The sequence below is a fragment of the Dasypus novemcinctus genome, chromosome 6, assembly GCF_030445035.2.
Source record: "Dasypus novemcinctus isolate mDasNov1 chromosome 6, mDasNov1.1.hap2, whole genome shotgun sequence".
Classification (NCBI taxonomy): domain Eukaryota; kingdom Metazoa; phylum Chordata; class Mammalia; order Cingulata; family Dasypodidae; genus Dasypus; species Dasypus novemcinctus.
Genome location: NC_080678.1, coordinates 84,037,349 through 84,064,090, shown reverse-complemented (window position 1 = coordinate 84,064,090; position 26,742 = coordinate 84,037,349). Strand labels below are relative to the sequence as shown.

General features: G+C 45.5%; 2 protein-coding genes and 1 long non-coding RNA gene across 9 annotated transcripts in view; 1 reads left to right on the top strand and 2 right to left on the bottom strand.

Moving 5' to 3' along the window:
• Nucleotides 1–5,929, bottom strand: part of LOC131278754 (uncharacterized) — a 67,469-nt gene extending 61,540 nt beyond the window's left edge. The window contains exons 1-2 of the long non-coding RNA XR_011649057.1: nucleotides 5,698–5,929; nucleotides 4,707–4,789 (exon numbers count right to left, since the gene is read on the bottom strand). This is a non-coding gene — a long non-coding RNA (uncharacterized lncRNA). The remainder of the gene's footprint in view (nucleotides 1–4,706; nucleotides 4,790–5,697) is intronic.
• Nucleotides 1–26,742, top strand: part of DUSP29 (dual specificity phosphatase 29) — a 56,780-nt gene that overhangs the window by 28,688 nt on the left and 1,350 nt on the right. The window contains exons 3-4 of one of the 2 annotated variants that reach the window (XM_004477378.2): nucleotides 543–763; nucleotides 10,249–10,506. In XM_004477378.2, coding sequence (XP_004477435.1) covers nucleotides 543–763; nucleotides 10,249–10,490 — 463 coding nt within the window. In that variant the 3' untranslated portion in view covers nucleotides 10,491–10,506. Of the gene's footprint in view, nucleotides 1–542; nucleotides 764–10,248; nucleotides 12,043–26,742 lie in introns of those variants that run through there. The other variant, XM_004477377.2, reaches the window with a different exon arrangement.
• The window catches only part of KAT6B (lysine acetyltransferase 6B), a 199,500-nt gene continuing 189,625 nt past the window's right edge, over nucleotides 16,868–26,742 (bottom strand). For all 6 annotated transcript variants that reach the window (XM_058299090.2, XM_058299092.2, XM_058299094.2 and 3 more), the window contains exons 17-18: nucleotides 24,507–24,801; nucleotides 16,868–21,024 (exon numbers count right to left, since the gene is read on the bottom strand). In XM_058299090.2, coding sequence (XP_058155073.1) covers nucleotides 18,476–21,024; nucleotides 24,507–24,801 — 2,844 coding nt within the window. In that variant the 3' untranslated portion in view covers nucleotides 16,868–18,475. The remainder of the gene's footprint in view (nucleotides 21,025–24,506; nucleotides 24,802–26,742) is intronic.

Sequence of the window (26,742 nt, the reverse complement as noted above, 5' to 3'; positions counted from 1 at the left end):
AAGGAAGGACTCACTCATCAAGCAACTGTTGTGCACTGTTTCCACCTATCCCGCCAATATCAATATCAAGAACTTTGTCCAATCCCCGCCTCCCCCCAAATTCCCACACCCAAGACATGCCTTAACCCCAAACCCTACAAACATCAGGAGAGTTCAGAGAGGCTGTCAAGGTGGCCTCTCCCTGACTGCAGGTGATACAACCAAGCCCTGCCAGTTCAACAGACCCTCTGAAGAATCGCCTGGTGAGTTTCTGCATCCCCACCTCCTAACAGTGCCGAGCTAGGCCTTGCGGTATTGGGTGAATGACGAAAGATCAATGGAGGAATTAACAGCCCACCTACCCCATCCCCCTTAACTCTCTGCCTTCTCAAAACCCACGCCAAATGGCGCTGATAAGCAGGGATTTGGGACTAGGAAAGCCCTTCATTTGCAACGACAAGACATTATTTTGGAAGCCGGAAACGGTGGGAGAAACCCGTGGGCAGCCCCCGAGCTTCCCTGAGCTCTGGCCTCAGCGACCCGCTTCTCTCCCCTGTATCCAGGGCAACCGCGCTGGACCGCTACGGGCTACAGAAGGCCGGCTTCACGCACGTGCTGAACGCGGCCCACGGCCGCTGGAACGTGGACACGGGGCCCGACTTCTACCGCGACATGGCCATAGAATACCACGGCGTCGAGGCCGACGACCTGCCCACCTTCGACCTCAGCGTCTTCTTCCAGCCGGCGGCCGCCTTCATCCACGCGGCGCTCCGCGACGACCACAGTAAGATTCCGGAAGCCCGCCCGCGGCCCCGCCCCCAGGCCGAGGCCCCGCCTTCCACGTAGCCCCGCCCTTTGGGCCAGACCGGAAGCGCCCTACCCTAAGATAGCGTTTCTCTTAAGAAGGTCTTTGGAGGGTTGTTTGTGGTTGAGGGATAATGTTCAAGCACCTGCCACCCCTAACGGGCTGCCTGATGAGGTTCAGACCTTGCGTGCAGCTCTGGGGAAACTGAATTGGGAGGCCTTTGGCCTGCATCGCTCTTCCCCAGGGAACATTCCTAATCTTTCATACAGCAGGGATGGTCTGGGTGTCCTCAAACCTGGAACTGTGGCTGAGACACTAATTATGCCTGAGCCCAAACCCTACGAATAGCGCATGGCTTCCATGCCTGGCAATTCTTAGGGAGCCCACTTGAGTGGGCATCTGTGGAGACCTTAACTTCCTCTGCCAGCCATCCTAGCTAACAGGCTCCACCCACACACACCCCCGCCTTCACCACCCTCCTCAGTTGTCACACTCAGTCCTTAATAAGGCCTCCCCCACTCGGCTGACAACCTGATCTTTATAAATGGCAAAGTATTTTTGAGACTCTGGACTTTGCATGCCAGTCTCCACATTTACCTGCTTTAATTATCCACCTTTTAAATCACAGTCCTAGTCCTCAAAATGCAGTTTTAGCTGCCCCTAATCCACGTAAAGTCTACAAGCCTATTTTGAAGGGAAGGGAACAGCTTAGGTATGCATCAGGGGTAAGACAATATGCCCAGTTATTGCTGCAGGGTGTATTTTAGTGGCATTCCGCAGAGGCCAGAGGGACTTGACTCCCCAAATGGTGCTCTGACTTCAGGCCCTCTCCATGAGTCACACCCCTTTGTGGACCATCACATAACTCAGAGTTTCCAGTTACTGAAAGCCTTTCTTGCCACAAGAGAGTGAGATTACCAGGCTCACTGACTGACAAACCCACCTGCTTCATGTCAACTGGAGAGTCCTCGACCTTGATGGCCATCCCAGGTGGCTCTGGCCCCAAGGCCAGCCACAGCCACCAACAGTTTGTCATTATTTTGGTTCAGAAAGCAATGCCACATTGTGAAAATCACACAGATATGAAGTGCTTGTGTAGGGGATGCCTCCTTACTAAGTCGTCCCTTTATGAGTCTATTTATGAACCGTCTTTTGTATTAAATACTTCCTGCGTGTCCAAGTAAGATAAAAATTTTAGAAAAGCAATGGGACTCTGCCATATCACCATAAGCTCAAATTTGCCTCCAAGAATATTGAAGTTAACCAAAAACATATTTGGCATGAAAAAAACAAAACCACAACAACCCAAACCCTCAGTTTCTGTTTAATGTCTTCACTAACCTTTACTATATTTTAGAACTTCTCCTTAATGGAATGAGTCTACCAAGCTTTGGAAAAGAAAGGACTGGGCTCAAATTCATGCCACACAACCTACTTAATGACGTGATTTCTCTGAGCCTTGGATTCTCCATCTGGTGAGGACTGGGCTCAAATTCATGCCACACAACCTACTTAATGACGTGATTTCTCTGAGCCTTGGATTCTCCATCTGGTGATGAAGATATTTACCTTGAAAGGTTATAATAAGGATCAGGAGAGTAATACACATAAAGCACTTAGCATAGAACCTGGCGCACAGCAGGCTCTCAGATGTGTTTGATAAAGAGAGGTTGTGTACCGTGAAGCATATAACCCCACCAGCATGTTCACATAATAATAATAAATTTTCCAATCCCAAAAGAAAAAGAAATGAAAAAAAGACATTCCAACTTTGAACTAGTACAATATACACACATGACAGCCTCTCTTGGTATGCCATTTTAGGGTCATAGCCCTCCCCACAACTACCAAATCAGGAAAGAATGGGACTCTCAGATCACAGAGCCCTGATGGGAGGTATCAGCTGGTGCAGATCACGGCTGTTAGACCAGCTGGCCGCAGGCATGTAACAAAGGAGGTACAGGGCAGAGAGACAAACACACATCGGAGAACATCAGGGGGCAAAATGGGCAGACAGGGGTGTGGGGACTAGACCAGCTGGCTTGGGACAGGTTGCAGGACATGACCCCATTGCCAGGGAGGCAGGCTGGGCTCAGTGCTCAGTGTCCTTTTCACTTGTGTATCTAATCCCTCAAGTCAGGGGCTCAAATGCCACCGCTTCAGGACCTGGCAAAGAGTGTGAATGAATGCCACTGGCTGCAGGTGAGGCATGGGGCTGTGGGTGGGGGATGCCTCCAGCTAAGCAGACAGCCCCACAGCCCCTTGGCTCAGCCAATTCGTGTCTTGGGAGACTCAAAGGCGATATGGTGGATCTTGTGCCTTTTCAAGAGAAGTTTCACATCTGGATTTTTACGTAAAATCACTCAATTTTTAAGTGTTGGCAACAAATTAAAAAGGTCTTAAAGTGCTATTTTGAGGCCAAACAAAAGAAATCTGACGGTCATCTGTTTGGCCTGTGCCCAGAGTATAACTGAACGAAATGCTCATTGGCTCACAGGGCGTTGTCGCAGGCCGCGGGGCGGAAGGCCTGCCCCGGAGCAGGCGGGGCGCCGCCCGTGCAGCCAACTGCAGGTGGCCGACTGCTCCGTTAGCGCTACGGTAGTAGTTTAGGGCCAGAACCAATCTTCGTTTATTGTTATGCTCTCAATGTAAGCGGTGTGGAAGGCCAGTGTGGCCAAAAGGCAAGGCGCCTCTCCGCTTTCATGCTCTTCCTTGACTGGTTTCAGCCAAGTGTACTGCTTCCCACCCTCACGGCCAGGCCTGTTTGCCTTTTGTACAAGTGCCCCTTGTGGTGCTGTGGAGCTGTGCTTGGGGTCCCTGTCACAAGCCCTGGGGGGCCTCCAACCTCTCCCCTACACAGGCAACGCCGATCACCCTTGAAAATCCTTAGAGATAAGCTAACCCAGTCCTGCCCTGACAGCTGGGGAAACAGAGGCCCAGAGAAGCCAAGTGAGGTGTCCAGCCTCTCAGAGCTCATCAGACAGCTCCAGGGGCATCGCCTGTCTGTGGGGACTCCTTCCTCACTTGGCCTCATGAAGGGCCCTTTGCCCTTATTTTGAGCATCTGGACACTTTGCTCTACAGGAGGTAAAATGGAAAAGCGAGTCATTCCAGCTAGTTATAGGATTTAAAATAACTGAATGTGTCATTCTTCATCAGACAAAGAAGTACTGACAAAATACTGCCACAGGAACCCCATTTGTACTTTCTTAACAGCTCCTGGTGTGGCATCCTCAGAGGTGATTTAGTGTGGTTTTAATTTAATGAAATCTTTTGAAACTGCAGGACAGATGCTTTACGGCTCTAAATACCAGATTTTAGTATCATCACTCTCCCTTCCTCCCTCCTTCCCTCCTTCCTTTCTTTCTTGCTTGCTTCTTTCTCTTTCCTTTTTTTCTTTCCTTCCTTCCCTCTCTCTCTCCCTTCCCTCCTTCCTTCCTTCCTCCCTTCCTTCCTGCCTCCCTGCCTCCCTTCCTTCCTTCCAAAACACAGTCCATGATCTGCCTTTGAAGCCATCTTAAAATCTATTATGGATAAGGTAGACATGAATAAATAAATGAAGTTTGATTTGAGTAGGAGGTTGATTCTCTGGTGCTTCGAAGCTTTAACCAAACCTGATTTTCACTGAGCATTTTAAGCCTCTCCTGCCTTCCTGTAGCACTCACTCCCGCCCCCTGCTCAGGCTGTTCATATGACACACCTTGAGCCCTTTTTCCTGAGGATTTCCACATGCTAAGAACTGTTTTTGGAGAAGTGTGAATTTTGCCTTTGCACAGCTGCTGAGGAAGACAGGTTCCAAGACAGTGAGTGGGAGATGGGCAAGGAGCATCTCACGAAACCAAGGAGGGTTGCTTACGAGGGCCGGCGGGCTCGGGGGTTAACATGCTTGCCCTATGTCTTACTTGTTTGACAAGGAGGCCTACCTTCCCGTCAGTGCCTAAGACACACATTTGAAAAGCAGTCGAGATTCTGGATTTGGATCTTCAGAAGATTGTGGAACTTCACCCTATGGCCAAGGCCAGAGAGAAATATTTAATCGAAACCAGCAGATTTCAAACAGAGATTGTGACTTATTAGTAGGTCATAAATCATTTTAGGAGGTGTGACTGGCATTTCTAAAAAAAAAAAAAAGAACAGAACGCATCAGCACGCATTGCTCGTAGCGAAGGTGCGAATTGCATATACTGGCACCCTTGCAACGCTGCACGGCGTTGGAGAGCGGGCCTGCGGCGTCGGGCGGCCTGGGCTTGAATCGCGGGTCCGCCCCTGCCTAGCTGTGTGACGCGAGCACGTCGCTCCTCGGCGCTTCGGCTACCCCATCTGTGAAACGGGGATAACGACGCTATCTACCCCATCGGGTGCTTGTGAGGACTGCCTGCCGTGAAGGGCTCGGGAGAGGACGAGGGCAGAGCAAGGCTAGGCGTTAGTGGATTTTATCTAACCAAAACACCTTTGAGATGCCAGCTCCGCGCCCGGCTGACCCCGACCTCGCGAGAGCCTCCGAGTTTCCCGGGTGCAGCGGGGCCGGCCGGGAGGGGGCCGAGCGCAGCCTCGCGCGCCCAGCAGCTCTCTCAGCCCTCCCGAGAGCGGTCCCTCTCCACCCAGCGCTGCGCCCCGCGGCCTGGCGCCCCGCTGAGCCGCACAGCCCGCTGAGCGGTGCCCCGGGGGGGCTGGGGACGGGCCTGAGGTCGGGGCCCACCGCCCCCCACGGCCTGCGGAGCGGCTTTATCCCGGCGAGCCCTGCGGCGCACGTGGCTGCCAGCAGCGAGCGGCTCGGGAAACGCAGCCCCGAGTCCCCTCTCGCCCTTCCCCCACCTCCCGCCTCCTTCCTGCTTAGACTGCAGGCTCCCACAAGGGCTAATGAACTACAGCTTTCGTCTGTTTCAAGTATTTAGTCATGACAGAAAGAATTACCCTTTTTGCCAGGAGAGGAAGAAACGCTTTAGTTATCAGCAGAGCTGGCGAGGGGCCAGGCAGCCTCTGGAACCATCTGTGGGGATTAGAATGCCAGAGGTAGATTTTCATTTGGCCGGACGTGTCCATACCCCAGGAGCACAGCCTCCCCCAACGCTGCTACAGCGTCGGGGCTCCTGCTTCCTGCTTCTTGCCCAGTGAAGAAGCGCCAGGAGGGCCTGGCCGTGCACCTGCGAGCTCGCCGGGTGGAGGGGCGGGTGTGAGGGCTGCCCAGTTAGCCCTGTTGCACGTGCACGGAAATGAATTATGATAAAATAAACATTTATGCTTCATAGGTACAGGGTTTTCTTTGCGGGTGATGAAGATATTTTGGCTAGATAGAGGTGGTGGGTATTCTAAATGCCACAGACTCCTTCACCTTAAAATGGTTACTTTTAAGTCACGTGAATTTCACCTCAATTACAAAATATTTTACAGCATTGTGAACGTAATTAACATGCTGAATTATATATTTGAATGTGGTTATGAGGGGATGTTAGGTTGTATATATAGCACCAGAATAAAAATTAAAAAAGAAAATCCATGGAACTGCACAACACAGTGAATCCTTAGTTATAACTATGGACTACAGTTAATAGTACAATTATAAAAATGAACTTTCATCACTTATAACAAATAAGTTATACCCCACAGATGGTTCCACAGATGCAGTGCAAGGTGTTAATATTAATAATAGGGTGGTATATGGGAATCCTGTATTTCATGCATGATATTTAAAAAAAAAATTTTTTTTTTTTTTGAGGTACCAGGGCCAGGGATTATACCCAAGACCTCGTATTTGGGAGGTCGGCTCTGAACCACTGAGTTAGTTTTATCGTTTGTTTGTTTGTTGTTTTTTTGTTTTCAGGAGGCACCAGGAACCAAACCTGGGACCTCCCCATGTGGGAAGCAGGTGCTCAACCACTTGAGCCACATCTACTCCCTAAGAAAAAAATTTTTTTCCAACAGTGACGTGTAGAGCACTTCTTTGTGCCAGGCATGGTGGGTATAGAGAAGAGTCCTGGGCGCCCGGTGTTGAGGGCCTCCTGGATTCTCATCCAGCTGAGGCTGCTGACATCATCACTGTCCTGGGTGAAGTCCCATGAGGAAGGTGAGAGGGACACGGCAGAACTGCAGCCATTCAGAATGTTCCTTCCTTCCGCTGATGCTCCCCAAACCCGTCAGTGTCTAGGAATGTCTTCTTGGTCGTCCTTACAGGCCCCAGGCCTGAGACTCAGGGGTCACACAGCTCAAGCTGCCCAGCCAGCTCAACCCAAGCAGGGCGACCCCATAACCTCAGGGCGGGAAGGCCACTGGGATGTGAGTGGTGGCTGCGGTAGGGATGGCCGGAGAGCCTGAGCTCATTACTTTCTCTGTCCCCAGCTCTTCACATAGGGGTCAGCATCTGGCATGCGGTAAGCTTTCAATAATTTGCTGCATTTAACTACTTCTAGGGCTGGGACCAGCTTTCCAGGTGACACCTGGCAAGGCTTTCACCTTTCTCCACCTCTTTCCCCACCTGTAAAGCAGGGACAACGAAAATAAAACCTTGAAGGATTGTATCAAGGATGAAAAAAGATAAAGTGTGTCTATACACTGGGAGTTCTAGAATGGCACAAAGGGAGGCCTGAAGGATTGGGAAGCTATTCTCATCGTGGCTTCTCAGCTGGGCTCAGCTGATGACATGGTGGTGGCCAAAGAGCTTTTATCTTGTGGAGATTCTTCTAGACCTCTGGTTCTTGAACTTCTTGGTCTCAGAATACCTTTCTACTCCCAAAATTTACTAAAGACTTCAAAGAGCTTTCATGTGGGTTATATCTATCAATAATGATTAGAAATAAAAACAGAAAAAAATTTTAAAATAGTTATTCACTTAAAAATAATAAAATAGACCCATTGCATATTAATACCATAACATTTTTATGCAAAGATATTTTCAAAAACCAATTAGGGGGAGCGAATGTGACTCAAGCAGTTGAATGCCTGTCTCCCACATGGTTTGGTTCCCAGTGCCTCCTGAAAAACCAAAAACAAACAACAAACGAAAAAACCAACTCAGGGAAGCTCATGTGGTTCAGTGGCTGAGTGCCAGCTTCCCACATAAGAGGTCCCGGGTTCAAGGACCTACAAAAAAAAAAATTAGGGAGTTAGAGTGGCATGATTATACATTTTTGCAAATTTCTTTCATGTTAGGCATAACTGGTTTCTCATATCTGCAGCTGGATGTAGTCTGTTGGGATGTGTTGTTTTGGTTGAAATACATGAATAAAACCCAGTCTCACTCAGATATGTAGCTGGAAAGGGAGGAATATTTTAATACTCTTTTTAGATAATTGTGGGTATTCTACTCTGATACTACCCTGAAGTTCAAATGATGTTTTCTTAAAGGTTCGTGTGATGTGGAATCTGAAATCACATCACTGAGGTTCATACTGTTAAGTTGAAATCCATTGGTCTGCCTTGCACTTTGCCTGATGTTTTACCTATGCATGATTTTATAATATCCTGCTTTGGTTATCTGGAAAATAATGGTTCACTGAGTTATGGAGATCTCCCAAAAGTTGGCATGATTCATTATACTTTATCAAAAAATCACATTGTGAATGTTACCACCTGTCTTACCAGAAAAATCTTAACTTGGGAAACTGTCAAGCTCAAAGTGACACAAAGTTTTCTGAAATTCCTATTTTGCTTGAGAACTAAACACAGTTGTTTTCTTTGAAGTGACAGTCTCACTTTGTTCATTTTTGAGAAAAATGTTGCCAACTATGCAAATTTAAATAACCATGGCTTTCTGTTATCCATTCTTTTAAGTAAAAATGGTGTTTCATTAAAAAGTGGCTAGTTCAGCTCGCAACTCAATCTCCCACGTACTTTCTTTTGAGACAGTCATCGTACTTTGGTACACAATCAAAGTGCTTTATGTGTACGCCGCTTTTCATCCCACAGAACATTAAGAAGTGCTTGCAAGGGTGGAAATTCAATAAAATTAATTTTTACTGCTTCATCAAGGACATTCTTAAGGGAAATTGGCTTTTCCCCCTGCTGAGGGTATGTGGTGGTAAAGAATGCAACAGCTCCCAGGATAGGTTGGCGCCTCTGCCGTGACTCAGGCACCAGCAGTTTAACCCACTATTATTACCTTTGCACCATCGGTGCAAATGTCAACAGAATGAAGGAGGCAAATAGCAGCACAGCACTATGATGAAATACTACTGACCTCACGGATCCCCTGGAAGGAGTCCTTGGGGGTTTGTGGCCTACACTTGGCAAACCACTGGTCTAGACAATAATATATGTCACCTAAGTCCTAAGAACATTCATTCCCTGCTTTTACCGCAGGACCCTCTTTCTTATTTTAAAAATCTGACCATGGGATTTCTACTGAACTGGCTTTGCTCATTGATCTGATTTGACAGTTAAGGAAAGTGAGGCTCCAGAGGCTGCATGACTTACCCGTCACCCGGCTGGCGGTTCACAGCAGAGCTGTGTCTGGAGCCCAGGTCTGCAAGGAGGTGGGCGGGGGTAGTAGCTCCTGTGGCTTCCCGCCAGCAGCCGCGCCCTCCATCTCAGCAGGGCTGGAGGGAGCTCTCTGCTCACCCAGGGTGAACCATTCAGCAGCACTGCAAAGAGTGCAGAAAGCACGCCTTCCTCTGGCACTCCCCTCCAGCCCACGGCATGGGCGTTCCAGGGTCTCCCATTGAATGCACTGCCATTTAAAGTTGACGGTGGTTCATCCATCCAGGGCAACCCTAGGCAGCCACAAGAAAACTCCAATAAAGAAGAGAAAACTCTTCCTTTGCTGATAGACACAAGTCTCCAAAGTATATTGTTTTTGAAAGAAGCAAGTATAGAAAAGTGTGTCAAGCTTGTTACCGTTTGGGCCAGAAAAAGAAGAGAAGAAATATATTTTTGTTACGTACAAGAACAGATTCTTCTTCTCTGGGAGAAGAAATTGGTCATAATTGTTGGTTCTGGGAGCTGAGGACCTGGGTGGGAGGGAGTTTTTCAATGGATATCCTTTTGCACCATTTGAAATTTGAACTCTAGAGACTGCCCTATTCAAAGTAAATGAATAAGCACTTAAAAACAAAAACAAAAAACTGATAGTTCTTTCCCCAGCCCACTGCTTTAGGAGTTCTCACTTGGAGGTACTTTGGCAGGCAGGAAGGGCAGCATCAGTTTTATTTTCCTCCTCTTCTGCCTTACTGAGGCAACAATAATATCTGCCATTTCTTGAGCCTTTGGTGTGTGCCCAGGCATGCGCTAAGTGCTTTACACAGATTATCATCACACCAAAGACTCTGGGTGGGGGCTGCTCTGATTCCCATGTCACGAAAGGGGAAGCTGAGGTGCATGCCCATTTTGTAAGCTGCCCAGGGTCGTACGAAAGTGGGAAGGAGCATCAGGACTTGAGCAGGGGCGGCCTGAGCACCCTCCACACACCCTTGCCCCCATGCCACCCTGCCTGCCCTTCAGCGTGGGTTTCTCTTCTCCCCACTTCGTCTGCAGATAAGATCCTGGTTCACTGCGCCATGGGCCGCAGCCGGTCTGCGACCCTGGTCCTGGCCTACCTGATGATCCACAGGAACATGACATTGGTGGACGCCATCCAACAAGTGGCCAAGAACCGCTGTGTCCTCCCCAACCGGGGCTTTCTGAAGCAGCTCCGAGAGCTGGACCAGCAGCTGGTGCAGCAGCGGCGACAGGCCCAGCGTGCGGATGGGGAGGACGCTGCCGAGAAGGAGCTGTAGGACCCTCCTCACGGGGGTGAGCGGAGACACTGGGGAACGGAGAGGGGAAGGCTGAAAATAGCTCTGTCCTGTGACTTCGTTGGTCACGGAGAAGGGGCAGTGAAACCAAAGCTTGATTTCTTCCAAACAATCTTAAACTTCCCGGGTGTGTGTGCTGGTGCGCGGAGCGGATCCAAAGCCGCCCCCTGGCAGGGCCGAGAATTTGGCTGCACAGCAAAATCAGGGAGAAGGGCTGCCCAGTAGAATTGGTTACAGATGAGCACACCCATCCACACGGAGACTCCCGAGTTGTTTTGTTTTGTTTTTAACCCCCCTTGGGAAGGTGGAAGCAGAAAAGGATTTTAAAATGTGTAGGCATTGCACTGTGATTAAACGTTTGGCTTTGTCTGAAAGTCACATTCTGATAAAAATAATTTAAAAATAGGAATTGGTTTTCTAAGCACAGCAGAGCATCTGGGAGAGCCGTGTTATGGGAGTTTGCACTTCTTACCAGCAAGTCCCCTCCCTGGGGCATCCCGTGTTGCTTTACGGTCTCTGCGCCCTGTTTCACCTTTTCGGTGGAATCCCCGGGCTTGGTCTCCATCTACGGAGGCTCTCAGTAAGCTGCTCAGAGCAAAGCATTCGGTAAGGCTGGGGAGTGGGCTCTGCCTCACCTGTACCGAGGCCCCTGCCGCAGCTCCCCAACCTTCCTCGGGGAGCCAGGGCTCTTCAGACCCTCAGCCAGAGCCACCACCCAGAAAAGTTAAAAAGGACTGTGTGCAAAGTAAAAAAACAAACAAACGAAAGGACTGTGCTACATCTGGACAAGTAAGTTTGACTTCGGTTTTGGAAGGAGACAGTCTTTAGAGAAACAGCACTCGGGTGAGCGCCTTTCACTTTAATTCTAGTCAAAGCAGCCCTGGCTAGTCTTCAGTCACGCCAGGAAGTATTTCCAAACGTGTTTGTGGTGGAACGGGAGGGCTGAGGCGGCCCTGGGAGCTCAGGTGTGGAGTTCCCCTCCGTGAGAGTGAAGCCAGTTCCTAGGACTGTGATTTTCACTCTCGGGGAGAAAGCAGCAGCAGGCGTGAAGCGGGGAAGGAGGGCTTCTGGAAGCAGGAGCCCTAACCCTGACTGTACTCGGAGAGATGTTGATGGAGGTGTCAGGAGTCAAGGATCAGAAACTGAAACCACCCTGAGAAAGCAAAAAGATAAAGGCCTACTGGGCAAGTGGGAGAAGGGACCAATTCTCCAGTTTGGTTGTGGTGTTCAGTGGAATGCAAGAGAAATCCTCGGCAGAGGGAGGATAGTGCCCAGGGGCTCAAGAGGTGTGGAAAGCTGGCCGGAGAGCCACCCTGTGACTCTGGGGCTGCCCTGCTGTTGTGCCAGAGGGGAGGCTCTGGGCTCCTGCGGCTGCGCCCCGCTTCCTGGGACTGCTCGAGGCCTGCTCTGGGAGAAGCTCGCAGTCCAGGAGTCTGCGTCCTCCTGTAACATATGCAAGGCGGGGATTCCCCCGAGACCCCCTCATGGCAAGAATATTGGTCTTCTAATATGTTTAAAAACCTGAAACAACGCCATTAAAATGGTTGCGAAGCAAAAAGGCAAAGATGAAATGGAAATATAAAGGTGCAGTAAATTGGGGCATCTTCGTGCCAAGATTGTAAAGGGGGAAACATTCCCTCCGAAATTGTTATGAGATGAACTGAACAAAGATCAGGCTGGATCAGCCATAGTGTGTGTAGCTGGCTGGGAGCAGGGCAAACAAGCCTGCCATGGGGTAATGCCCAGAGATAATGGCAGTGCTTAATAATGCACATGGGGTATCAAGGGGCCATACACAAGTTCTTGGGAAAGAGGTAAAGACCAAAAGGGACCCTAGGGTCAAAGTAGCCCCTACTTAGATTTCCCCATGATTGGGACCTGGTAGACGCTTCAACTCAGTCATCTATTTCTTATCCAGATAGAAATTAATGTGTATTTTAATGAAATATTATATTTAAAATACAGTAATGAAATATTTATATTTAAACGACTCTCTATGTGGGAAGGATGGAAGGGCTGGAGTTTTCTAGAGCATCCCTACACCTTCCTCCATGCTCCCACCTCTCTGTGGGGATGAGTCCCGCTGAGGGAAGCAGGATCAGAGAACTTTAAAGTTGGGAGCTGGAGGTAGGAGTAAAGGTGAGCAGAAAGTTCTGCAAGTGTTCCAAGCTCTTTAGGAGAATCTACTGTTAGAAAGAAATCTTCTTCTGGAAGAAAAGAAGGCTCACCCGATTGTGGAGAAGAAAATAATTTATTCTCAATCTTGCAAGAAGGGGCGCACAACCAGAAAATGTGGCTGGCGCCCCGAATAAAGAGAAATGACACAATTTATACCCCTAAGCCTAGCACTCAAGCCCTTCTTTTGTTTCTCCATAGACTGGATACTTCAGAAGTTACAGCCTATATGAGAAGATCTAACTTTCCTTTGCAAAAGCTTGTGATTAACCGCTTCCCCCATCACATTCCAACCATTTTAGTTTTTACCTGCTCCCCTTTGCCAAATAAGGAATGGAATTTAGTGCTGAACTGGTATTGACTTAGCTCTTTCTTGGCCATCTTTTTTGCAGCCTATAGGACTGGCTTAAGCTGGTTTCCTTTGTTCCTGCTTAACCCAGGAGTGGGAGACTGAGGCAGTAGGCTGCCAGGTTGATCAATATTTTCTTCCTTTATGTGAAAACTAATCTTCATTTCTTACAATACCATGTGCCAAAAACTGGGTCAGGAGGCCCAAAGTAAAAACAAATACACTTTGTGTTAAAGTGCTATAAGGGAACTAGGTACTAAGAGAACAATGGGGCAAAAGAAAAAAAAGAGAACAATGGGGGAGAAATCCACTTTAAATGGGGTGGTCAAGCAAGACCTTTCTGAGGAGATGGGTAAGTTGAGACTAGAAGGAAGAACAGAACTTTCAAATGGGGAGGGGCATGCTAGGCCAAGGAACAGTGCAGGTGAAGATCCAGGTGGCAAGGTGCTTCGCGTGTTTGAGGAACTACCCATCCGTGAGGCTGGAGCTCGCGATTTGGGGAAAGAACAGGAGGAGTCAAGTAGAGAGATTATATTTTATTCCAAATACAAAGAAAAACCACTGAAGGGTTTTAAGCAGGGGGATGGTAGGATCTATATTTTAAGAAGATCACTCTGGGTAAGTGGACTTGGCCCAGTGGTTAGGGCGTCCGTCTACCACATGGGAGGTCCGCGGTTCAAACCCCGGGCCTCCTTGACCCATGTGGAGCTGGCCCATGTGCAGTGCTGATGCACTCAAGGAGTGCCCTGCCACGCAGGGGTGTCCCCACGTAGGGGAGCGCCATGCGCAAGGAGTGCGCCCCGTAAGGAGAGCTGCCCAGCGCGAAAGTGCAGTCTGCCCAGGAATGGCGCCGCCCACACGGAGAGCTGACACAAGATGACGCAAAAAAAGAGAGACTCAGATTCCCATGCCGTGGACAAAAGAACATGTAGCAAATGGACACAGAGAACAGACAACTGGGGTGGGGGGTGGGGGGAGAAATGAAAAAAAAAAAGATCACTCTGGGGGAAAAATCACTCCGGCTGACGTATAGAGAATGGATTGGAGGAATTTAAGAAGCGAGACGAGACCAGGTAGGAGGTTGTTGGAGCTGTTGACAGGAAAGTCGAAGATGGCTTGGACTTAGAGAGGGCACGGCATTAGTATTCAAGATTATTTTGGAGTTCTGGAGACTTGACAGGATTCAAGTAGTGATGAGAGGTGGGGGAGAAAGGAAGGATGATTCAGTTTTTCGGTGGGGCCAGCTGGAAACCAACAGTTAAATTAGGTCATATCTATAAACATATAGGTGTCCACTGTCAGTTGACCGTGAACCCAGAGTTCAGGTATTATTCTGGAGATATAATTCTGGGTGTTATGTTTGTAGAGATGGAATTTGAAATCATGGTACTGGATGAGATAATGAGAGAAAAGAGTATGGAAGCACCTGGCCAGAGGGCTGTGAAACATCAATATTTAGAGCTAGACCTGGGTAGAGGAGGAAGATCCAGAAAAGATGACTGAGAAGGGAGGGGAAGGAAAAAGAGGAGTGTGGAATTACAGAAGCCAGGATACAACGAAATTGAACATACTGCTTCAGTAATATAAACAGTACTTGGAGTATCGAAGGCTGACAGTAGTCCAAAACTTGCTTGTAAAACAACAAAGCAACCTATATTTGTACAGCACTTAGGAGGTTTTGGAGTATCTTGTATTCATTAGCTAAGTCTTTAAATCAGAGAGATGACAAGTTATGACCTTTTAATGTGTTCCAGGGGATACCTGGGTTTGTTTTAGCTCACAAATTTTAGCTGGGAGAGCTTGGGCAACTAAATTATCTTCTTGGAGCCTCAATCTCCTAATCTGTATATTGGAGACAATGGCCCCATTTCCCACACAGGGTGATTTATGCATAACATGGGAGGACTGTTTGTGAAAACTCTTTGTAACAATATTGGCAGTCATCACTTCTAAAAAAGATCCTCTAGCATGCTGGAAAGGCCAGTGCCTTCACACCCGCAGAGGCACAACGTCAGCTCTTTAAAACTGAAGTCTGTGGGGGAGCAGATCTAATTCAAGTGGTTGAGTGCCTGCTTCTCATGTATGAGTTCCCAGGTTTGATCCCCAGTACCTCCTAAAAACAAAAACAAACAAAAATACCAACTTCCATTGCAGAGTGGATGTAGCTCAGCAGTTGAGTGCCTGCTTCGCATGTAACAAGGTCCTGGGTGCAATTCCTGTTACCTCCTAAAACAACAAAAACCCTGTTTGATTCTTTGGTTTTAAATGACGTGGCCTAATTGTCAGCGAATCTCAAACTAATGGCTACCATATTTCAGCCCAAGTTCTGGGTTTCCAGGACCTTGGTGTCACATTCAGGTCTGAACTGATTTCTCCAGTGAGGGTGGGTCCGTGTGGAGGAGAGTCCAGGGCCTTGTAGGGGCATCTCAGACTAATAGTCTCTCTCCTGTGCTGCTTCCCTCAAAGGATGCTGGGAACCTGGGCCAGGATTGGTGCTTCCATCCCTGGCTATGCTGAGCCTTTGAAACCCAGTACCATTCCTAGATTCTGGTCTGGCAGGTTGGGCAGTGAGGGGTGTTCCCTAGAGGATTTTGAGGCAGGCAGGGTCTGGGGGCAATAGAGCCCAAACATCCCACAAACCAGAAGGTGTCATCAGCAGGCCATTACCAACAGGAACAGAGAGGAATCTCAGCCCCCAAAACGTCTTAACACAAGAGGAAAGGCAATAAGCTCAGCCTCCAAGAGCTGAGACAAAACACTAGGTTTCAAGGGGTACCCATGGGTAGTTGTGTGGAGCTTTCCAATCAGAATGGCAGCAGGGACCACCCCACCTCCCAGGCTCAGCCAGCCTCTTGGCTGACGTGTGGACACTTCCTACCCCTTCCTCCCCCATCCTTGGCTGCTCCTGAAATTACACAGCAGCTAATTCACACAAGCAGCACACCTGAGGCCGAAAGCCTGTAGCTTGCCACTCTGAAGCAGGATTAGAGGCATTTCCTTTCCTTTTTTCCCCTTTGAGACGATGGCCCTTGCAGAAGCCTCTTCTTTGAAGCCCTCCTTTAGCCACTACGGATTCTCCTGCCCTTGACTCTGCAGTTGTAGAAGGAAAGAACTAAAAGGTAACATCTTAATACTAAACCCAGGATGCTTTATATGCTTTGAAGGAAGAGTAACAATAAGGGCCAGAGCACAAGGTCGCACACCAGTTGTGTGTCCTTTCTCCGTAAGGGGCCTTTTATGCCTGGGTATTTGTACTATCTTGTCTTTTCACAGAAATATTTTGAGTCCACTTTGAGGTTTGTGTTTATGATCTGTCCAACTCCTGATTTTTCGGTGTGTTCAACCACTGGTAGAAAAGTAGCTTTCTTTCACCAAGAGGTGTAATTGTAGGCACCTGCTTCCTAGATCTGTGAGTCCTTGTGTTTAAACACTGAGAATTCAACGGGCCAGTTTCACATGCGTGCCAATTCAAGCACTCATTTCTAGACCTGGTGCTTGAATAGCCAAATTAAGTTTTAAGACATAGGCAGAACTTTCTCTAAACATCATTCAATAAATGTTTGGTGAACATACACTCTTTTCATGTGTTTAAACTTTAGACTCTAAAGAAAATATACAATCAATCGTCCACAACAGAGCAAAACTTTCACACCCTAAGCAAATGACTTTTCAAACATACATTCTCAAAGTGGGTGCTTTTCCATATTGCTCTTTATAAAAATCGAGTTTGCTACCACTGTACTAAGGCCCCAAGAGGTGTTTATATAGACTGTACAAATAGAGGCAACTGGATATGCGTGCATTGGGATCCCCCTGCAAATGAAGATCAAAGTCAAAACGAAAAAAACAAATTCACTTTATTTTAAAGACAATGATTGGCATACAGAAGGTATGCACTAGCATAAAATAAACTTTCATGAAAAGCATTAAAATCCATTATAAATTAATTTATTAAATAGGTATTTGGTATATGTGATGGTTTTATTAGATATCACTCTTATTTATTGCCAACCCCCACCCCCAAAGTCAAAACAAATCAGAAAATCTCTTAAGTCCAATTTACACTAAATAATTTATTTTCCCCAAATGTGTATGTGTTCTGAGATGTGACACATGATACAGTTCAATTGGTCATTCATAATATCAATCATATGACAGGACACAAGAGGCTAAAAATGGCTCATCATAATTTATTTTATGTTAAAATGTACAGCTTTTTTTGTTGTTTTGTGTTTTTTTTTGTTTTTTTTCTTTTGTTTTGAAGTGACTGACTAAAAAGAACAGATAAATACAAGAGTGTCGCTGGCTCCTATTTTATACAAGGATTACGCCTCTTCTGCTTGGCCCTTACAGTCACCCTGTACAGGTACAAAGGCTACAAAAAAGGAAGCGATAGAAACAGACACAAATAACTTTTTTGCTTTTTTACATGCGATTTGTTAGCTTAGTTTGAGCTATTCACAAGCTACTGCTCTATTTTTCCTTAAAAAATAACTTCAATATTTTATAAAGATAGAAAAATCTACAGATGGAATGAAAATGTAAAGTTAGAGGCATTTCCATAAAATAGCAACTTTACACCAAATTCACTATTTTTTTTTAAATCCTGCCAAGTATTTGGACATATATGAAATGTTTCAAAACCTGACAGATAAACACTGAGATATGCTTCATTCAATAAACAGAAGTCTGCATTTATAAAACAGAAAGCTGCCTTTTTTTCCCCAAAGAAATCTGTCACCAAAATGGAAAAGGGTCTCAACTTTACACCAAACATTTAGCAATAAAACCCTTTTGACTAACCAAATGGGAATAGCTTTTTATAGCTCTTTACAATTTTATAATTAACAAAAATATACTTTTTTTTTTTAAACCCTCAAATTAGGGCACCCTAATCAAGGCAAAAAACTTAAGAAATGGCTTACTGTTAGCACAACACTTGTACAGTACTACAAAATGCACTGTCACTAACAAAGACATTAGCGGCATGCTGAAGTGTCACCTTAAACAAAATATACAATAACTGAAATGCTAAAGGCATTTACATGGAGTGGACAGGAAAGGGGTTGAAAAAAAGCTCTAGGTTCAGTATTAAAACAGATAATTTGGGGGGGCTTGATATCCATATTGTTTAATGGAAGCAGGCACAAGTGGCCGCCTCCAAATTGTAGTCCAAAGAGAGGCCTTCCTTTGCAGAGAATTTCATATAAAAGTAACAGAAACGAAGGTACCAAAAAAGAAAAAGGAAAAAAAAAAAAAAAGGAAAAACAACTTGTATAAGGCTTTCTGCTGCATACAGCTTTTTTTTTTTTTTTTAATTAAATGGTGCCAACAAATGTTTTTTGCATTCACACCAATTGCTGGTTTTGAAATCGTACTCTTCAAAGGTATTTGTGCAGATCAATCCAAGAGTGATGCCCAGTTCTGTGACTGCCCATGTTGCCTACCTTCTCATGTAGGACCCATTGAGGGACTGCTTGGACATGCTCGTGTTCATGTAGCCGTGATGTCCGGGGGCCGTGTACATCATGTTACCATGGGGTGGGGTCTGCATTGGCTGCTGGGCATATGGCTGGGTTCCCATCATGCCCATCTGCATCTGCATAGGGTATTGGGGTGTTTGATTCATGTAGCCATGATTGCTGTGGTAGCCACTGTTCATCATGGGCTGGGACATGCTGTACCCATTCATGGCATTGAGAGTGTTCATGTTCATGTTCACGGAGTTGACATTGTAAGCTGGGGCTGGCATCAGGTTCACGCTCATGTTCATGCCTCTTTGCATCGTTAAAGTCCGTGCAGGACCCTGCATGGCAACAGTCTGGGAGCGCCCATAGATTTGTGACTGATGGGTGGCAGCAGCTGGTGACAGAGATGCCGATTTGGTTCTCATGGAGACGTGGCCCTTGCTGGCAATCTGAGTCTGCAGTCTTTGGCTGTGGGAGATGCCTATATTGGATGCAGCCATGTTCCGTTGCAAAAGAGGAGGCGGCAGATTCATTGGAGGAGGAGTCAGGTTGGGGGGTGGGGTCATGGTAGCTTGTGCTTGGGGTCCCCCAGGGACGGAGTGTGGAGATTGAGAAAGCTGAACAAGCCCTGTGTTACTTAATGGTGTGGACAAAGAGGCACTGTTTGCATAGGAAGTTACAGCAGCAGAATGGCTGTAAGGCAATGAATGATCAATAAGTGTATTAGTTAACTGCTGTAGTTTGGCAAGGCTGAAGGTGGCTGATGGCTGCGGGTAATGCCCAGCCCCAAAATCACTTTGACCCATTCGTTCATATAATCCAATGCTGGCGTTGCCCGCCTCGGGGATTTCAGCCAGCTGCATTGGTGGGGTGAAGTTAGCGGCCATGCTACACTGAGCTAGCTGCTGGCTGCTGCTTGGCGGTCTCTCCACCACACAGCCTTGAGGAGACTTGACGCTGCAGGTTGGAGGAGAACTGATGCTAGTTTGCTGCAGCAGGCTGCAGCTCCCACTGATGTTGGACATCTGCTGGGTGACAGCACAGCTGCTTTGTGTCAGACTGCTAGAGGTGAGGTTGCTATAGGAGCAGCTGTTCTGTGAAGAGCCATTTCCACAAATGCTGCCACCCATGGTAGAGTCATAGCTGCTTGGGTTTTCATAGTTCTCAGTTGTGCTCTCGATACTGCCCAGGTCACTAAATCCACTGTCTACGACTTGCTGTGAGTGATCTGAAACGGATGGAACATCCATCATTGGACTGGTTTCCATGTTCTGCAGAGATGGCACTGAGATGGCACTTTGATCTGGGCTGATTTGGGCATAGCTGTTTTCGAGGGCAGGAACACTTGGGCTGTTGACAGAACGTACTGACTGGCCAGGATGAGAATGGACAGATGACACTGGGCTACTATGGTCTGACTGCTGGCAATCATCCAGGGTGGAGGCAATCTGTGGACTTTGGTCTGCATGGGTGTAGTTCTGTAGGCTTCTACAGGCCTCTTGAGTCTCCGCACAATCCTGAAAGGTGTCGTCCTGTTCACCGTTCTCCTGGGTCAAAGACTGAACTGCCTGAACAGTCTCAGAGTCAATCTCCATGGTTGCTGTGTTTCCTTCTTTGAACTCAGAATCTATTTCTTCACTTTTCTTTTGGTCCTGCTTCTGTGCCTGTTCTTCTGGGGGTTCCTCATCAGAGTCAGGTGCAGTTTCGGTGTCCCCTGCAAGCTCCTTAGGTTCACTGTTACATGAAGCTGTAAGGTCAACTCCACAGTCCATTAAGACCTCTGGGTTTGAATGACTAGGCTGAACACTAAGGTCTAAAAAAGCCTCCTGGTTCTCCAGTGCTTCTTTGAAGGCTTCTCTTGGGAGTTCTTCCTTCTCCACTTCAGCAGACTCAACATGACCATCATCTTCATCATCTGCATCATGGTCCTCATTGTGAGAGGGCTCTTCGTCGTCTTCCTCCTCCTCTTCATGATCATCCAAATGCACAGGATCTTCTTTTTCCATGGAGATTTCTGGTTCCTCTTTTTCTTGACTTTTAGCACCATCTGGATCTTTTCTTACATTTCTGTCATCTTCTTCCTCTTCTTCCTCTTCCTCCTCCTCGTCCTCTTCCTCCTCATCCTCCTCTTCCTCCTCAGGTTTGATTAGGTCATCTTCTGGCTTTTCACCTGGTGACTTATTTGGACTCATAGGTGCACATGTTTCTTCCCTTCGGTTTTCAGCCTGAGGCAGTGGGGCCTCCACAGTTTCCTTGACCTCCTCCTCAGTCCCGATGGGAGTGGGGCTGACTCTGTTTTCGGAAGGCTCCTTCTGTTCTTCCACTGTTACCTGCTCATCAGGTTCCATAGGTGTTTCTGGCGGGGTGTACAAATTCAGTTTAAATCCGGTCTTTCTCTCTTTATTTTGTCTCCATTTAGAAAGACCACGCTTTGTTCCTTTTGGCCATATCTGTTTGCACTTTAGAGGTTCAGGATTGTCTTTACTGCCTTCTTTCAAGGTATTTGCATCATCATCCATATCGTCTTAGCAAAGAGATGGAGAGAAGAGGGGGAGGAAGAAAAACAAAGTCTTAGAGAGCATAACCATAAACAACTTGAATGCATTCTCGAAACTGTTTAGCTAATACAGCGTTCAATTTAGCATTTTAAGAGTTGAGGGTAAAGACCTGATCAAGACTAATATAGAATAACACTGTGGTATAAACCAAGTAAATAACCAAGCCTAGGAAAACATATGCTACACATACCCATACATACTTACTGAACAGAAAATTGTGCCTTTTTTTTTTTTAACAGGGAGCACAGGATACGGGCAATTATAATAAACTTATTCGAGTTTAACAGAACTTTCTTCTGATGCAAAAGCCTAGAGTTCCACAATGTAAAAATAAATAAATTTAAACATTTACAAATTAGGAAATACAAGTGAAAGGGGTTAATGTTAGTTTATCTCCTTATCACCCCTGTACAAAAGAACTGAATAGTAGCCTAACTTATTTATTTAATCTGAGAAAAGGACCTTCTGTTGTGGACATTTACTGGTTCTAAATGCTTTCAGATAACATTATCTACCTAAATTTAAATGCTCACTAATTCTGTCCCCATTGTATTTTGGACAATGTAGCCTGCCCCTCTTAATTAAAACCTGAATATTAGCTCTTAATTAAAACCTGAATATTAAAGACAACTGGAAACAAACCATAATCCATAATTGTGAAGTTCAGCTGACCTTATGTTTACTGTACATATGAATATAAATCTAAACAAATATTTACGTAAATACAAAAACCTATATAAGTAAATATATATATACAAAACACCCAAGTCTTTTTACTATATTTAGAAAATTGAAGAGCACACTGGTCTCCTAGAGAGGTCAATTTAAAGGAAAAACTTTACAAAGAGCAATAACCTTATTCGAATTACTATTTTGGAGAACATAAGATCTAATCATCAGCATGGACCAGATAATCCCTTTAGCCAGAAGGGAGTGATTTCTAATCTAATCAGGGCCTCTGAGGTTAAGCTTTTGACTCATTTATGTGATAAAAAGCATTACACATTAAGTCACCTGCAAGTATTACATTCAAATTGGCTAGCTGCAAAGAAGGCACTTGTGATATAGAAAAGTCCTTCAGAAGTGCTGAGTACAATACTGAGTTAACAGTCATCTCAAGCCTTTCAAACTGTTTCATTTCTCTTTACACTGGGAACGTAATCACCATGTACTGTAAGGCTCCTGGAGTCCATGTTCTTGTTCCTTATGTGAATGAACCTATATCCTTTTAATAGGAATGCCTCCTTCCTAAATCAGAAGATGAGTTTTTGCTAATTATTTTTAAGAAAGAAGATTTGAAAGGCCTCAGATATAACATGGCCACCTAGAATTTTGAAAGGTAAATGGCAAAATGGAAAATGAAGGCAGTAATGACTCAAAGTCTCCCAAGAAGTGGAAATCAGGCTCTATTTTCCCCAAAAAACAATCTCTCTCTGCAGGTGGTAGTTGTTGCTGTCAAAATATTGTATATAGTGCGGAGGACTTGGCCCAGTTGTTAGGGCATCCGTCTACCACATGGGAGGTCCCCGGTTCAAACCCCGGGCCTCCTTGACCCGTGTGCAGCTGGCCCATGCGCAGTGCTAATGCGCGCAAGGAGTGCCGCGCCATGCAGGGGTGTCCCCTGCGTAGGGGAGCCCCACGCGCAAGGAGTGCGCCTCATAAGGAGAGCTGCCCAGAGTGAAAGAAAGTGCAGCCTGCCCAGGAATGGCGCCGCACACATGGAGAGCTGACACAACAAGATGATGCAGCAAAAAGAAACAGATTCCTGTGCCGCTGACGACAACAGACGCGAACAAAGAAGCCGCAGCAAACAGACACAGAGAACAGACAACCTGCTGGGGCGGGGAGGAAGGGAGAGAAATAAATAAATAAATCTTTAAAAAAAAATATTGTATATGGCAACATTATTCTTAAGAGAGCCAAGACATGGCGGCAGACTTGGCCCAGTGGTTAGGGCATCTGTCTACCACATGGGAGGTTCGCGGTTCAAACCCCGGGCCTCCTTGACCCGTGTGCAGCTGGCCCATGTGCAGTGCTGATGCGTGCAAGGAGTGCCCTGCCACGCAGGGGTGTCCCTGTGTAGGGAAGCCCCACGCACAAAGAGTGCGCCCCGTAAGGAGAGCTGCCCAGCGTGAAAGAAAGTGCAGCCTGCCCAGGAATAGTGCCGCACATACAGAGAGCTGACACAACAAGATGATGCAACAAAAAGAAACAGATTCCTGTGCCGCTGACAATAACAGAAGTGGACAAAGAAGATGCAGCAAATAGACAGAGAAGAGACAACGGGTGTGTGTGGGGGAATTAAAATAAATAAATCTTAAAAAAAAAAAAAAAGAGAGTCAAGACAATGCTTACCTGCTTATGTTCTTAAGATTGTGACTTTTCAAAAAGCTAGACTAGCTTTTTGTCAGACATGGAGCTAGATATTCTCATGTAGGGGTTCTGAATCTTTTTTGTTCCATGGACCCCTCTGCCAATCTGGTGAACACCATGGAATCCTTCCTAAGTCCACGCTATACTGTGTATTATTTAATAAATATATCACACCTGTACGAACACATCCCTATAAGAATAATGTGTTTTTGAATTTCAATTCAAGCTCATGGACCCCTTGTTGAGAACCCCTGAGCTACAGGGATGTACCCGTGGTTCCCAGGAAAATGAGATGGCTTAATCCCCAGAACGGAATAAAATAAGTTTCTGAAGTCATTTCATCTGTAGAGTGGATAGAGACTGAACCACAAACTCTCATTATTCAGCTGGGAGCAAAGATCCCAGTCTCACAAGAAAGGGTTGGTTACTTTCATACAGGGCATCAAAGACAAAACATTGGTGTTTACCTTTGTTTTTTAAGAGGATGATGTAGGAGTGTCCCTGTCAACAGCAAACTATAAAATAGCAATTTAAAAATTTCTTCTGATTTCTACATTAGCTGACATTATCAAAGCAAATACAGCTGTGTGGGTAAGCTTAGATAATTCTAGGTAGCAAGACATCTTGAGACACTACTGACAATAAGATGTACCATCAATTTATGAATATTTGTTTTCCAGGAAAAAAACAATCACTTTCTATGTTGACAATGATAATAATTTATACCCCGATTTCAGAAATATTAAATGTGAAACTGGAACCAGAATCAAGGAAATGTAGTGTGTTTCTTATTGACAGACTTCAAAGTTTTCCGAGATAAGCCAATTTCTCAAAGTAAGATTAACACACTTAGAAGAAGGTTTTGGCCTTAGAAGTTGCTTAATATCAAATTCAATCCCAGGAAGAAGAAACAGAACTTTTTATGATGGATAAAGGACAGAGGAGCACTTATTTCAGGTAGGCTGGTACAACCCCACAGAAGCCTTTGGGTATAGCTCCAGGAACCTGGTTTTTTTGGCAGCAAGTCATATGCAAACACTCACAAGGGTAAGATTTTTAAAATCCCTCCACTTACTTCTACAAGGGTCAGCATTCTTAAAGCAATGATTGTCTTTTCCTTCCTCTTCCTCTTCTGTTTGCCTTTTCTTCCCAGGCTGATGTTGGAATGCTTTTCTTGTGACTGGCTTCATGCCATCTTCTTCCACTTCAATCTCACAGGTAGGCTCCAGCTGTGGCATTGGCCTCTCTTCATCTGAGTTGTCAAAGGGCTCATTCAGTACTTCTGTTGTCTCCGAAATAGTCTCAGTTGTTACACTGCTGTTGATTCTCCTGCGTTTACGACCCCTTTTCTTCTTTAGTACAAAAGGCCTCTGAAATTAATTCCAAACATAATACATAAGAGCTCGTGAGAAATTAAATGCTTGAGTCAATATGCAGCGAACATGTACTGAATGCGTGTCTGAGCATCTTACATGTAAAGACTTCTGTAATGCCTTTGTACTTAACCTTCCATTTGATGTTTAACATCCCTCTTGGGTTGCAACTATATGGGCAAGTATTTTCCAAATAAAGCAGTTGTTTTACTCAAGCAGATGCTGTAAGAGGGAACAAGCTCAACTGTAGATTTTTAAAGAAACACCTTGCTTTTCTGCCCTATATTTTCCAAGTGGTATTTGTTGGCTTCAGTATCTAAAGTCCAGGACATCATAGATACTGAGGTTGTTATGAACACCAATTGTTTCCATAAATGTTGCAGTAATTAGCTATTGAGTCACTCATTTAATACCCAATAACTGTTTGAGGAACACCTACTACATGCAAAGCACTATGGCAAGCAGGAAAGTGTACAAGACCAGCCTGCTTGTTCCCAGTTTCACAGGACTTCAGGAATTACGAAAAGGAAAGAGAGGAAAGGGTACTTAAGAAGAAAGGATTACTCCACTGTTTAAAATGTTAATAGAGCCATGTATTAGTGACTGCTGGGATGTGAGCAACTGATAATTTTGGAAAATATTTTAATATAGAAGGCATACTAAGTTTAAGAAGTTAAAAGGTATGTAAAACATTTTCTGCTAACTGCACTACAGGTTCACAAAAATAATTCTCCATAATTGCAATTTATAAAATATTTTTTCCCAAGCAAAATTATTTTTCATTTTTTTATTTTTTTGCAAAAATTATTTAATGGTACAAAATTCAGACAGGAATAACAGATGTGTTATAAATACATCTGTTATATAAAAATATAATCTGTTAGTAGGCAAAAAATTGTTGAAAATAGAATGCAAAGAAGTGTTCAAAATCTTTGGTTAAGATTCAAATTCTAGATAAATTATATCCAAGAATTATGTATTATCTTCCATTTTAACTCAAGTGTTCACTGAAGCATACATATAAGCTGATAAGCATATTGTGTAATTGAACATTTATGGTTATTAATCACCCTCAGTCTGCTTGCCCTCCCTTATCCACTAGAGTTTGCCCCAACATGCTCAGAGCCAATATAAAGAATCCATTTTCTTTAGGTTGAGTCCATTTATATGAGGGTGGCTCATTTAGATGATTCTGGTTCTTGATGTTTTTAAAATAATTTTCTTGTTATATATAGACTACATGAAGAAATTTTCTTTGTAAGAAATGAAAACATTACATATAAGCCGGACTTCCCTTTGATGACAGGATGTTCCTTTCTACCATCTCCCCACAGATGCCCTTGGCCTAGCAGACTGCCAAGTTTAGAAGTAAGAACATTGAGCCTGGAGTTAGAATGGCAAGGTCCTTGACAGATACTCAGACCTAGGATGGTCTTGGGGCACAGTCTTAACTTGTATTTCTTTTTTTTAAATCTCCATTTAGTTTTGGTGATACTAGTAATACCTGGTCCTTCTCTTTGCCACAGGTAGATATCGAGGATAAAGATATCAGATCTAAGCTGAGCAATTTTTAAGAAAGATACTACCTAAATACAAAATCAAGTTTTTACCTTCTTTGTACCATTGGAAATGAAAGGGTATTTTCAGAGAAACCACCAGGCTGCCAAGGTGTGAGAAACGCCAGAGTGTGTAGTTGGCCACAAATGCAAAATATCAGCATGAAAAGCAAGTGTCTAAAATCCCCTCTAACAATTCACCAAGAGCAAGACAGCATCAGGAGCACTTGGCTTAAGGTCTTGGGTGTTGGTCTTGGCTCTGTCTCTAAAGGGTTGCATGACCTTGGACAAGTCTCCTGGTCTCTCTAGGCCATGGTGTTTTCATCAGAATTGACCAAAGGTTGGTTTGAAGGCACTCTAGGACCCCTTTCTGTTCCCATAA